At 49.0% G+C, this 14,137-nt stretch overlaps 1 protein-coding gene across 1 annotated transcript in view; it reads left to right on the plus strand.

Annotated features, from left to right (window-relative positions):
• TTLL9 (tubulin tyrosine ligase like 9) overlaps positions 1-14,137 on the plus strand; it is a 37,016-nt gene that overhangs the window by 15,739 nt on the left and 7,140 nt on the right. The window contains exons 6-12 of the mRNA XM_023754357.1: positions 2,049-2,117; positions 2,728-2,802; positions 4,135-4,225; positions 5,955-5,995; positions 7,115-7,202; positions 12,102-12,160; positions 13,209-13,405. Of these exons, the coding sequence (XP_023610125.1) occupies positions 2,049-2,117; positions 2,728-2,802; positions 4,135-4,225; positions 5,955-5,995; positions 7,115-7,202; positions 12,102-12,160; positions 13,209-13,405 (620 nt within the window). The remainder of the gene's footprint in view (positions 1-2,048; positions 2,118-2,727; positions 2,803-4,134; positions 4,226-5,954; positions 5,996-7,114; positions 7,203-12,101; positions 12,161-13,208; positions 13,406-14,137) is intronic.

Genomic DNA, 14,137 nt, shown 5'->3' on the forward strand with positions numbered 1-14,137 from the left:
CTTGATAAATCTTCACAAAGTGAACACGTTTGAATAACCAGTACCCAGACCCTACACAGAGCATTAACAGCCCCCAACAGCTCCCCTCAGACCCTCCCCACTCACCATCCCCCAGGCCACTCTGACCATGGATTTGTTTGCCTGCTTTTGTACTTTATATAGTTGGAATCACATAGTATGGCTACACTTTGTCTGGTTTCTCTCCCTCAACATCACGTTCATGATATTGATCTGTACTTGTGTGGTTAAATGTAAATTATGATTTACCACTGTTGTTTACTGTTCTATTAAGTGAACACCTGTCTACTTGGGAGTTTTTTTTAAAATATATTTTATTGATTTTTTACAGAGAGGAAGGGAGAGGGATAGAGAGTTAGAAACATCGATGAGAGAGATCGATCAGCTGCCTTCTGCACACCCCCCAGTGGGGATGTGCCTGCAACCAAGGTACATGCCCTTGACCGGAATCAAACCTGGGACCCTTCAGTCCACAGGCCGACGCTCTATCCACTGAGCCAAACCAGTTCGGCTACTTGGGAGTTTTGAGGTTGGAGCCATTATGAGTTGTGCTGCATGGACGTTCCTGCACGTGCCCGGGGGGGCCCATGTGCATGCGTAGGCCACGGGGGTGCCTGTGTTCAGCTTTCGTGGATGCTGCCCAAGAGTTTCCAAACCACCTATACGCCTCTCAGCACGTGTGAGAGTTCCGGTTCCTCCACAGCCTCACCAGCACCTGACATTGCCTGTCTTCCGTTTCAGTCACTCGGGGAGTGTGTAGTGGTGCCATCCTGCGGTTGTCCTTTGCATGGTTCTGAAGACTGATGAGGTTGAGTGCCTCTTCGTTGTTTACATTGGATTATCCTCTTCTGTGAAGTGATTGTAAATCTTTTGTGTGGCCATGAACTCCTGGGAGCCCTTGAAGCACACTGATGATTAGTTGCTTTCCAAAACAGCCGTGCATGTTGCTGCCCCTGAGCCACCCATCGTGCTCCGCGGTCTTTTGGACACCCCGTCTTCTGGGCACACACAACCCTGAACCAGGGTGCACAGCACAGCAGACAGAGGAGGCTGGGTTTCAGCTCCCACGGCCCCCATGACTGGGAGCCCTTCGTGCAGGGGGCCACCTGTACAGCCGCGCCTGACAGCTCTGCCTGCCCCTGCATTGTACGGAGAGCCCCACAGTGGCCAGCGGGGCCATGCTCAGAGGAGAACAGAAAGAAATGAGAGTTTTTTCCTCCAGCATAAAGGCCTTTATGCTGGAGGGAAAAAATGACATGGGGGGACCTGCTCAGCGGCTGAAGATAACTAAAGGACCCAGGAATCAGATTCGTCCTAGAGACCAGAGCCAGGCAGGCAAAATTTAGCTCAAAACACGTTAGGCTGTGAAAACTTCACGAGGTTATTGCTAGAGCATAATGCCCAGCACACAGTAGACACCTACTATATACCTTTTGGATGACTGCCTAATAGAGCTACTCTGCAACAAATGGGCTGTGTTGCGATGGAGGGGGAGTGAGCTCCCTGGCCCTGTGGAGGTGCAAGGCCAGGCAGGTGACCACGGTAGAGGGTGTCACAGGAGGAAGTAATGCCTCTGGTGCTGACTTACAGATCCTCCCAGGCCCTAGACTCTGTGAAGCTATGAATTATCCATGCTGGCATTCGGCGAAGGCAGGCTGATTTCAGTATTCGCCGAAGGAAAACCTAATTAGGAAGGCAAATTGATTTCCAAAAAAAGAATTGGATGATATGTTCCCAGGACTGTTGGAAATGGGTTTTTAATCATCTGCTCTTTTGTATTATTCATGCAGTTGATGCCTTTGTGAGCTAAGCTGGCCTCTCCCTTTCCCCTCTGCTTCTTCCTCCTTCCAGGCGTAGCACCTTCTCTGTTCCATTTCCTTCAGGGCTGGGCTGGGCCGTTCCTCTGGGGATAGCAGGAGGCCCATGAGGGAGATGGAGACAGAAACGCTGGGCAGGGGCCCTGGCATAGGGGTACACAGGGAACCACAAAGAGCGGAATGCTGACCTTTCTGCATCCACCCCCACCCCAGGTAGCCCGGTCCCAGGGGAAGGGCATCTTCCTATTCCGGAGGCTGAAGGACATCATGGACTGGAGGAAGGTGAGCTTTCCTCTCCCCCTTCCTCCCTAAACCCTCTGTGCTCACTGGGACAAGGAGCCTCTCTTTCCCTCCCTGAAAACTTGAAGGGCTGCCCATGGGTCTTCCCATGGGTACAAAGTCTCTGGAACCAGATTGCCTGGGTTCAAATGCTGATCCTGCCTCTTAATAGCTGTGTGACCTTGGACAAGTTACTTCACCTCTCTGTGCCCAACTAAATGAGGGAGAGGTAGTAACAACACCTGCTGAGAATGCAGTGAGTTAATATGCCTAAAACCTGAGAACATTGCATTACCAGGACCTCCGGCTCACCCAGTTTGGTTAACTGCCCCTCAGTCCTAATTCCCTCTTCCCCATCATGTCCCAAGACATGATTCAGTAGAAATCCTGGTTCCAATCTTGCCTCCACTACTCAGAAGCTGTGTGGTCTTGGGGAAATTGCTGAACCCCTCTGAACCTTAGAGATGGTGATAGTGCAGGATGGGTGAGAAGAGCAAGGTGATCCAACTCCTACACATCAGCACCTGCTACACTAGCAGGCTCACAGCAGGGGCTCAGTAAATGAATTTCCTCCCTCCACCGTGTGTCCTGAGTCCTTCCATGAGACTATCAGGGCACTGCTGGGAAGAAGCTCACCAGCTTGGAGGCCCAGCAGGCCCGGGGTGCTGTCAATCCCCCTGGCAGCCACGTGAGTACATATGTGGGGGCGCCCGGGTCCCAAGAAGGGAAGGCCTGGCCGCCTCTGTATTGAAATAGCTTGGGGCCACCCTTGGGGCCAGAATCCCTGGGTTTCAGGGCTCCCTGCCACTGGTCTGTTCTGTGACCCCACCAAGTGTGTGAGGCTTGCCTTTGGGCCTCAGTGTTCTCACCCAGTTACTCTGCGGGGAACAGTGTGAGTGGGCAAGGGCTGTGCAGGCTGAGGCGCTGCGCACGTGTGTGTGAGATCACCGCTGTCTTCAGAGGAGGGAGAGGGATGTCCCCGGGGCCTGTGTGGTGCTCTAGGCAGCACTGACCAATGGAACTTTCTACAGGGGGAATGGGGTACACCTGTGCTTCCCTATGCGGTGACCACTAGCCACATGTTTACCTTGGCAGGACTGGGTTTCTGATCTGTTTCCTTTTTTATTGTGGCAAAATACACATAAAACTTACCATTTTAACCATATTTAAGTATACAGTTTTGTGACATTAATTTCCCCTTACATTGTTGTGCAACCATCACCATCTTTGTAAAAAATGTATGTATATATTTTTATTTCAGAGAGGAAGGGAGAGGGAGAAAGATGGAAACATCAGTGATGAGAGAGAATCATTGATAGGCTGCCTCCTGCACGTCCCCCACTGGGGATCAAGCCCACAACCTGGGCATGTGCTCTGACTGGGAATCGAACCGTGACCTCCTGGTTCATAGGGCAATGCTCAATCACTGAGCCACACAGGCCGAGCACCACCCATCATCTGCTGAATGTTTTCATCTTGCCCAACTGACACTGTACCCATTAAACAGTAACTCTCCATTTCCTCCCTCTGGCCAGCCCATGGAGGCCACCTTTCTACTTCCTGTCTATATGAATTTGATTCATCTAGGTACCTCATTCAAGTGGAAGCATACCATATTTGTCCTTTTGTGTCTGGCTTCTTTCACTTAGCATGATCTCTTCAAGGTCATCCTTGCTGTAGTATGTAAATTCACTTTCTTTTAACCAGTTTAAATGTACACAGCCACATGTGGCCAGTGGCTGCCCTATTGGGTTAAATGCCAGGTTCTGGACCCGGTCTGTGTGGGTCCACTTCCCAGCAGCACCACCGACCAGCATGTCACCTTGGGCACGTCACTCCCCCTCTCTGTGTTTCAGTTTCTCATCTGTAAAATGGGGGTAACATTAGAATTTCCCTGTTAGGGTTGATTTAAGGATTAAATGGTATACCCCAAGTGGAGTGCCCAAGACAGTGCCTAGTACACAGGATATGCTCAATAAATGTTTATTATGATTATTATTATTATTATTACTATAACTAGGACTCAAAAAGTTCGGATGACCAGAAAGAAGAAATTCCTGTGGAGAACTACGTAGCGCAGCGTTATATCGAAAACCCCTATCTGATAGGAGGTGAGATGATTGTCTCTGATCCCTGCTCTTCCACTGCGTGGTCACTCAGTCAGTCAACAAGCCTTGACCAGCAGCCTACCTACGGAGGGCTTGGCCTGGCACCAGGCGTGACTTGATGCAAAGATGGAGATCTGTCCTGCACTCTCCCACCTCCTAGCTGTTGCCTGTGCCGCTCCTCTGCCTGGCATGCCCTTCCCACTCCCTCTGTGGTTCACTAAAATTCCCCTCATTTTTCAAGAACCAACTCATTCATGCGTTTATCCAACAGATATTTATAAAGAACCTACTCAGTGCCAGCCACTGTCCTGAGTGCTGGCTGCCCCAGATGAGCAGACAGCATTAAACCAGAAACAGACCAATAAGCGAGTGCACGAAGTGTTATGGAGTAAATCAAGCGGGGTGCTGGGACAGAGAGGGAGGGAGGGCCTCTCTGAGGAGGCGACGGGGGAGCTGAAACCTGAATGACAACTAGGAGTCCCCTGTGGGTAGATTTGGAGGGAGAGGGAACTGCAGGGGCCCAGGGCCCAAGGTGAGTCTGTCAGTGGTTGTGGGTTCCATGAAGCCAGATGGCCTGGGTTCAAATCCTGACCTTGCCACTGACAGCGGTATGACCTTGGGCAGAGTTATTTCTCTTTGTTCACTTTGCCTGAACACCCTCTTTTCCTGTTTTTAAATAACAGCATCATTGAGATCTAGTCACACACCACACAAGGCACCCAGCAGGAGCGTACAACCCAGTGGCTTTGATTCTGTTCACACACCCTGGTCCCCTCCCATAAAGCCTTTGCAGATTCCCCCAGGGCGTCTGCACATCTGCTTTTCCCACGCGGGGTCTGTAAAATGCAGGCTGTGTGTGAGGAGGGGCATGACTCTGGAGGGTCTCCTCATCTGAGAGGGCCAGGTGCCGGAGGGGCATTAAATACTGGTCATCCACTTGCCTCCTCTCAGCTCCTTGGATACTGTTCTTCTCCAGGGCAGCCCTGGGGTCTCTTCTCCTCCCTCCCCTGTCTCCCCCAGTGACCCCACCCTCTCTCTGTGCTTCTCCCAGCTTTCGGGGGAGACCCTGCCTCCTCATCCCAAGTCCTGAGCATCCCCTCCTGGGCATCTGCCAGCTACTGAAACCCCACAGCCTAAAACCCAGCCCTGTCCTCCCACACCATCTGGTTCACTCTCCAGCCCTCCCATCTAGGGGTACAGCCCCAGCCTCCCCTGGTTGCTAAGCCAGAAGTCAGAGACCGTTCTGAGTTTGTCCCTCTCTTCCCCTCCCACGTCCGGTTCTTCACCCAGCTCCCAGTTCTTGAATCTGTCTGGCCACCTGCATCCCTGCCCTGCCACTGTCCTCTCTCCCGGACAACTGTGCTGGCCTCCTCCCTGGTGCCCGCTGCTGCCCTGGTCCCCGCTGCTCCCCTCTAACACAGGAGCCAGAGGCATTGGACACCCTTCAGCGACCCACGGCGGGGGAGGGGGTGGTTGGAACAAAATCCAAAAATTGCACATGACCTGGCCCCTGTGGACCCCGCCTCCCTCCACTCTGCTCTTGGACCAAGGTCTTTGACCTCCCTGGGCCTCTGGTCATGCAGTTGCTCTTGCCTGGGGGAGGGGGCACCTTGTACTTTCTGTGTTTTTTTATTGGGGATTCATATCAGTGGGTCCACTGCCACGTCCCCCAAACCTAGCACAGTGCCTGGCAATCAGTGTTTGCTACAGGAATTATTTCCTTGCCTCACAGGCCGCAAGTTTGACCTGCGTGTCTACGTGCTGGTGATGTCGGTGAGTAACTTAAGACAAGTGCCCTCCTCCAGGGGTGGGTAAGGGGCAGCTGGACTCAGGGCCAGGGGGCAAAAGCCATTCTGGGGGCACCTGAGTGAGCTTGTCTGGCTTTGTCTGCCTGGAGGAGTGCAGGGGGACCTCTGAGGGTGGGTGGGGCTGTAAATGGATCTAAGTTGTACCATCTCAGACGCCCCAGCATCTGGATTTGCCCCCCACATGTCCTTTTTCATTCATTCTGTCATTCATGGTAACCACAACTAACATTCTTTGAGAACCTACTAAGTCCCAGGCCCTGATATTTAGCATGTTTTATCTTTGTCAGTCCTCTACTAGCCAGGGAGGTAGGTTCTATTACTCATTTTACAGATGAGGAAACAGATAACAAGGGTTGAGTGACTTGCTCAGGGTCACACAGCTGGTAAGAGAGAGCTGGGATTAGAATCCAGGCAGCCTCGTTCCAGAACCTAGTCTCTTAATCAAGGAGTTGCTATGCTCCCTGCACCCATTCATTCATTTTTTTTAAATGTTGTTTTTATTGATTTCAGAGAGAGGCAGGGAGAGGAAGAGAGAAATAGAAACATCAGTGATGAGAGAAAATCATCGATCAGCTGCCTCCTGCACACCCCGTACTGGGGATCAAGCCTGAAACCCAAGGATGTGCTCTGACCTAGAATTGAACCATGACCTCCTGGTTCATGGGTCATGCTCAGCCACTGAGCCACACCGGCCAGGCCATTCATTCATTCATTCATTCATTCAACAAACGTTTAAACCTTCATGGTGCACTACTCTATGTTGGGTATGAGGAGATAAGCTCATCCACTGTCCAATGGGAGCTATGGACACACCCTGAGGTGGGGGTGTCACACTTGGGGGTGAGCAGAGAAGAAGCCCATTCATTTTGCTTTCTTCTACATCTTGCCCCTGCCCCACCCCAGAGAAAGAGGGGGGTAGAATCAGAGGAAGCTGATATTGAAGCAGATTCTTGAAGGGTGATGTGGGAAAGAAGGAAGGACCCGCCAGGTGGAGGGAACAGCAGGTACAAAAGCTAGTAAGTGTGAAAGTACATGTATTTATTCCCCTCCCTTTTGTCTTCCTCCGTCCCCACCTCTGTCACAGTACATCCCCCTGCGGGCCTGGCTGTACCGGGATGGCTTCGCCCGCTTCTCCAACACCCGCTTCACACTCAGCAGCATTGATGACCAGTGTATCCTGGGATCCCGCCTCCCCGCCCGCCATGCGCCCTTCCCTTCCTGTCCTTTGGGGGTCCGGAGAGAGCTCGTCCATTCCACAGATGTGAGCTGAGCGCCTGCTGAATGCCACATTCTGGTCTGGGCACAGGAGAGCTTCCAGGCTTGTGGGGGCGGGAGGTCCCCCAGTGATCTGCTCCGTTCAACTCATCCCACACAGTCTGCTTGATGGTCCTGTTGGTGGTGTGCCTGCCATTCACCTGGATTGGTATTCATCGGATCTCATTCACATCTCAGTAGTCATAGGATGGGACACTTTGAGCCCCTTTGGAGAGCGTTTGCATCCTTTCCCGTCCTTTTCTTCAGTGCCTCGTCACTGGCTCACTCATTCACTCAAACACATGCCATTTTCACCCATCTCACTGGTAGGGACCAAAGACTTGATGGGACTCTGTGTTGGCAAGGTCGGGAGGATACATACGCTATTGGTGGGAGTGTACATTGGTGCCCTATGAGGAGGCAATCGGGAAAATGCCTCTAGAAAGACAAATGCACATACCTTCTGGCCCAGCAATTCTCCTTCTGGCTCTTTCTCCTACAGGTACACTCACAATGTAGGAAAATGGAGGTTTAAAGGTCAGTCACTGTACAACCTTGTTTGTGAGAGTGAAAGAATAGGAAGCAACTAGAGGAATGGTTCATTTGCACAATGGAATACTAGGCAGCTGTTAAAAAGGAATGGGGGGGGGAATGCTTTATGTACTGATATGAAATAATCTCCAAGCTGTATCATTAATTGGGGGGACCTAGTATAGAGCTCTGAGAAATGTGCACTCCCATTATGTTAAAAATAAAGCTATGCTTTTATCTGTGCACAGACATCTCTGAAAGGATGTACAAAAATCTGGAACCAGAAGTTGCCTTCAGGAGGAGAAATGGGTGGGTGTGCAGGAGCTATTTCCTTATATACATCCTTATACCTTTTGACTTTTGAATCCTGTGAATCTATTATCTGGTTAAAATATCAACAACAAAAAAATGTTTTTAAGCCCGGCCGGTGTGGCTCAGTGGTTGAGCATCAACCTATGAACCAGCAGGTCATGTTCAATTCCCTGTGAGGGCACATGTCCAGTTTGTAGGCTCAATCCCCATGGGGGATAGGAGGCAGCCCATCAGTGATTCTCTCTCATCATTGATGTTCTCTCCCTTCCTCTCGGAAATCAATAAAAATATTTTTTAAATGTTTTTAAGATTTTTAGACCTGAGCATCAGATAAAAGGGGTAAACAGTACAGGAACGTTCAGAGATGAATCAGCAGGATTGGATTGCCTGCATATGGGAGAGATGGGCATGGAAGGTGAGGCTGCTGAGCTTCTGATCTGGGTGAGCCAGCTGATGCTTTTAGCCGATTCACAGCTCTCGGCCTTCATTTCATCATTGGATTAAGAGTCTGTCCAAGGCAATGCATTTGCCTCGCCTGCATGTTAGGGTGGGAGTAGGCCCTCCTGAGAATTTTTTGTAATTTTTTTCTATTTTACCAACTTCAACATTTCCTGTGTGTGTGTGTTCTTGTTTTTTTGTAAATCTAACAAGCATTTATCAGATGCAAGCCATCAAATTTATTTTAGTTTCATTTTTGTTTTCCATGTTGTTTTCATTTTGTTTTGTTTTTAATTAAAATTAAATGATGCAGGTAATGTGCTTGGAACAGTGCCAGGCCCAGAGTGGCTACTGAGGACGAGGAGGGGTACGCTCCCCCATTTCAGAGTGTTTGCAGATCTCCAGGCATCGTGGGCCCTTATCAAACAAACCAATGCCCAGCACTAGTTTCTATTGAATGCAGCTTTGCTGTTTTCCCAGTGAGTGGCTGTATGTCATTTTCCATCCCTTCTAATTGTTTTTAACTTTTAATATTGAAAGATTTTAAAAATATTTTAAAACTGTAGAAAAGACTATAACAGAAATCCATGCATCTACCATCAGACCGAACAGATATTAATGTTTTGCCACATTTGCTTCAGATATTACACACCAACTTTTAAAGTAATAAACCAACTTTGGATCACAAAACATTAAGACATGTTTTTACCCTGACTTTATAATTGTGCATACAAATATAGTTTGATATATATTGTTTATACATAAACTAGTCAATATATATACATATATGCACACAAAATACAAAAATATTCACCTCAACACTGATAGTGAAAAGTAGAAACAGTCTGGCTGGCATGGCTCAGTGGTTGAGCGTCGACCTATGAATCAGGAGGTCAGGGTTCAATTTTTTATTGATTTCAGAGAGGAAGGGAGAGGGAGAGAGAGATATATAAACATCAATGATCAGAGAGAATCATTGATTGGCTGCCTCCTGCATGCCTCACTCACTGGGGATCAAGCCCGCAACCCGGGCATATGCCCTGACCAGGAATCAAACCTGCTTTGATTGACCTCCTGGTTCATAGTCGATGCTCAACCACTGAGCCACACTGGACAAGCTAAACATCTTTTCATGTGCTTGTTGGGCATTTGTAAATCTTCTTTGGGAAAATGTCTACTCGAAGTCTTAGCCCTCTTTTAAATTGGATTATTTGTCTCTTTAATTGTTGAGCTGTAGGAGTTCTTTACCTATTTTTTAATATTATTTGTTAGATACATGACTTACAAATATCCTTTTCAATTTGTGGGTTGTCCTTTATTTTTAAGGACTTTTTTTTAATTAGCATTTTTAGGTTCACAGCAAAACTAAGAGGAAGCAGCGGTTCTCAACCTGTGGGTCGCGAACAATGAAAATACATCCTGCATATCAGATATTTACATGACGATTCATAACAGTAGCAACATTACAGTTATGAAGTAGCAACGAAAATAATTTTATGGTTGGGGGTCACCACAACATGAGGAACTGTATTGAAGGGTCGCGGCATTAGGAAGGCTGAGAACCACTGGTAGAGATTTCCCACATACTCTGCCTCCATACACACACATAGCCTCCCCTGTTATCAACATTCCCCATTAATTAGTTACAATTGATAAACCCACATTGACACATCATAATCACCCAAAGTCCATAATTTACATTAAGGCTGTACCTTCTATGGGTTTGGACAAATGCATAATGACGTGTATTCATCATTGTTGTATCATGCAGAGTATTTCACTGCATATGAAACTAAAAATGATATCATGCAGAGTATTTCACTGCCCTAAAAATCATGTGATCCACCTTTTCACTTTCTGGATAATGTTCTTTGAAGCACAACATTTTTTTGTTTTGGGATGTGTGTGTATGTGTGTGTGTGTGTGTTTTAATTCTCACTCGAGAATATTTTTTGCATTGATCTTTAGAGAGAAAGTGGAGGGGAGGGAGGAAGGGGGGAGAGAGAGACGGGGGAACATCAAAGTGAGAGAGACATATAGACTGGTTACTTCCCACATGTGTCCTGACTGAGGGCTGGGGATCAAACCTGCAACAGAGGTACGTGCCCTTGACCAGGAATCAAATCCTCGACCCTTTGGTCTGCAGGTTGGTGCTCTAACCACTGAGCAACCAGCCATAGCTGAAGCACAAAAGGGTTTAATACTGATGAAGTTCAACTTATCTACTCTTTCTTTTGTCACTCATGCTTTTGGTGTCACAGCTAAGGAGCCCTGACTAACCCAAGGTCATTGCTTATTTCTATATTATATTCTAAGAGAGTTAAAGTTTTGTCTCTTATATTTAGGTCCAAGATACATTTGGAGTTAATTTTTGTGTATAGCATGAGGAAGGGGTCCAGCCTTATTCTCTTGCATGTGCATACTCAGGTGTCCCGGCCATTTAGTGCTTGCCCCATTGAACTGCCTTGGCACACTTTCCAAAAGTCCGTTGACCATAAACCTAAGAGCTCTTTTTATTATTTAGTGGTTTGTTATGTGCTTATCCTTTTGAAATTAAGATAGAAGAACTCTCAGACAAATGTGAAAAAAAAAAGTTTTTGGAAATCTCTAAAGAAGACGTTCTAGAACAATGGTGCTAACGAGGATGCCCGCCTTCCTCTGCCCTTCATGCAGCAAACGGGGAGCAACACACGTTTTAGGGGAATTACACTTGGGTTAGTTCCCTAGGGCCTCTACCTCCCAGTAAGTCCTGGAGAAAGTTACACCTTATGGTCATTTCTTGAGGTGAAATGCAGTGGGGGCGGGAGGGTTGGTGGAGGGGTGTTCTGAACGGCTGTCCCTTACTTAACCTCTCGGAGCTTCACGTTCTCTTCTTTGAGATGGGAATATTTGAGGAACAAATGAGATGATTTGCGTGAAATGCTCTGTAAGCTGCCAAGTGTTGTCGATGTTACTGGTGGTCACCATGGTGATGATAGCAAAAGGCAGACTCTCAGAGCTGGGACCTTTGAGGCCATCTTGACCCCACCCCAAAGCTGGATCACTTTTTCAATATTCCTACAAAGTGGCCACCCAGCCCGAACCCCTCTGGTGACAGAGAGCTCAGAATATCCTGAGATGGCTGTTCTATATTTAGTCTCTCTATTTGTTAGAAAATGTTCTCCTCTTGAGTTGAAAAATCATACTATAATAACAGCTATACCAGGCTATAAGAGGTGCTTCTATATAGACAGTTATCTAATCTTTCAAATACTTCTGTGAGGCCAATCTACTATTAGGTACTCCCATTAAATATGTAGGAAAATAGACTCGGAGGAGCTAAGTGACTTGCTCAGGGGCTTGGAGCCAGTAACAATGCAGGCAGGATTTGAACCCAGGCCCACTGGACTCTAAAGCCCACACGTGACCTCTGGGGTATTTTTGTGGCCTTCCCCATCAGTTCCCAAGGAAGGGTCTCAGTTTGGTCCCTGGGGGCTACATGGAGCAGGACTCACTCTTCTTGTCCACACTGATCCTTGACCACCAACCTCTGCCAGATGTGCACCTCACCAATGTCGCCGTGCAAAAGACGTCCCCTGACTACCACCCAAAGAAGGTGAGCAAGCGGGGCTCCTGCCCTCGGGCACAGCCTCTGGGGCGGCTGGGGTGGGGGGTCAGAGTGCCAGAGAGCCCAGCACAGGCTTGTCTTGGGCTCATAGTTCACAGTGCAGACGAGCCCACCCTTCCCATTTGCAGGGCCCAGGGCAGGAGTACAAATGGAGGCCCATGCATAGTGTCTAGATATTTAAGTTATAAGCCAAACTAACATACCCTCTAACAAAATGTGTTCTGTCCTCCTGACCGGACAGATATGCTTCTATTTATCCATCATCATCTATCTACCTGTTGACCTTCTACCTAATAACCTACAAGGCCAGGTTCAAACTTAGAACTCTATGACTTCTAAGAGTTAAGAGCGCCCTAACTGGTTTGGCTCAGTGGATAGAGCGTCTGCCTGCAGACTGAAAGGTCCCAGGTTCGATTCCGGTCAAGGGCATGTGCCTTGGTTGCGGGCACATCCCCAGTGGTGGGTGTGCAGGAGGCAGCTGATCGATGTTTCTCTCTCATTGATGTTTCTAACTCTCTATCCCTCTCCCTTCCTCTCTGTAAAAAATCAATAAAATATATTTAAAAAAAAAAAAGAGTTAAGAGCCAGAACAGGAGTGCACAGGGAGAGCTGGCCCCCACCTCATGCCCGCACAGTGGGGGCCTCCTGCATACCCCCCGACCCTACTACAAACAGCAGCTGATCATTATTCCATGGGCCTTGGGATGCACGGTCAGTGCAATCTGTCTTCAGGGAAGCAGGCCCAGGGAGAGGCCTGCACAGGGCATTTGGGCAAGGACTTCTGGGCCTGTGAGTCTAGGCTACGCTCTAGGAAGAGAGGCACATACTCTCCGGCTGGACACATCCCCTTGGGCTTGCAGAGTCTTTGTCCCAAAAGGAAGGACACACTTGGGGTTCTCCTGGCCACAGGACTCAGGGATGGGCTCCTCTTGTCCAAGCCTGAGGGCCATGTTGATGGCGATTGTTGGAAGGTCCCGGCAGCCCAGGTCCCGGTTAACTAAGGCTCCCTCTCCCAACCCGGGTGCACGGGCCCCAGGGCTGCAAATGGATGCTCCAGCGCTTCCGACAGTACCTGGCGTCCAAGCACGGGCCAGAAGCAGTGGAATCGCTCTTCAGTGACATGGACAACATCTTCATCAAGAGCCTGCAGAGTGTGCAGAAGGTGATCATCAGTGACAAGCACTGCTTTGAGCTGTACGGCTATGACATTCTCATAGACCAGGACCTCAAGCCGTAAGTGGATGGGCCAGTGGCCCTGCCCTGGAGAGCCAGGGGGCACATTTTCCACCCAGACTGCCTGGGTTTGACCTCAGCTCTGCCACTTCCTCGTTAGGCACACTTTCTGTTGCCTCAGTTTGCCCATCTGTAAAATGGTTGCTGTGCCAATAGCATTGCTATGAGGAATAAATGAAGTATAGAGCACTGAGCCTCGTGCCTGGCACTCAGAGGCCTTTCCTGAATATATGCTGAGTCAGGGATCCTCCTCTGGTACCGGCAAGAAAATTACCCTCTGTAAGCCCTGGTGCTTTCCAGATGCAAAGTGCCTTACAAGGGAGTACTGTCACCATGTCGATCCCTGTCAAGAATTTGGTGCATTCCCTCAGTGTCCATGAGGTTGAGCTGATGAGTCGAACAAACTGAGGTGGCAGGGACCCCAGCAATGGCCCTCATGTGATACCATTGGGGTGGTTCTGGCAGCTTGAGGTCACCCCTGGGCCCAGCTGCTCCCTGCCAGTAGTGCTCCTGGGCCCAGCTGCCCCCGCCAGTAGTGCAGCTCCTGGGCCCAGCACCTCCTGAGGGTCACTGTATGGTGTTGAGGGGCTTTCTGAGCCAGGAGGAGGAGTCAAGACCTAAATCGGGCCCATGTTCAGAGAAACAGGGTCCGGTACCAGGGGTCTCTCTCCTTTGCCCTGGGGTAAGATGTGGCTGGGGCATCAGAGTGGATGCTGACAGGGGACACAAACT

The sequence above is a fragment of the Myotis lucifugus genome, unplaced genomic scaffold (assembly GCF_000147115.1).
Source record: "Myotis lucifugus unplaced genomic scaffold, Myoluc2.0 scaffold_60, whole genome shotgun sequence".
Classification (NCBI taxonomy): Eukaryota; Metazoa; Chordata; class Mammalia; order Chiroptera; family Vespertilionidae; genus Myotis; species Myotis lucifugus.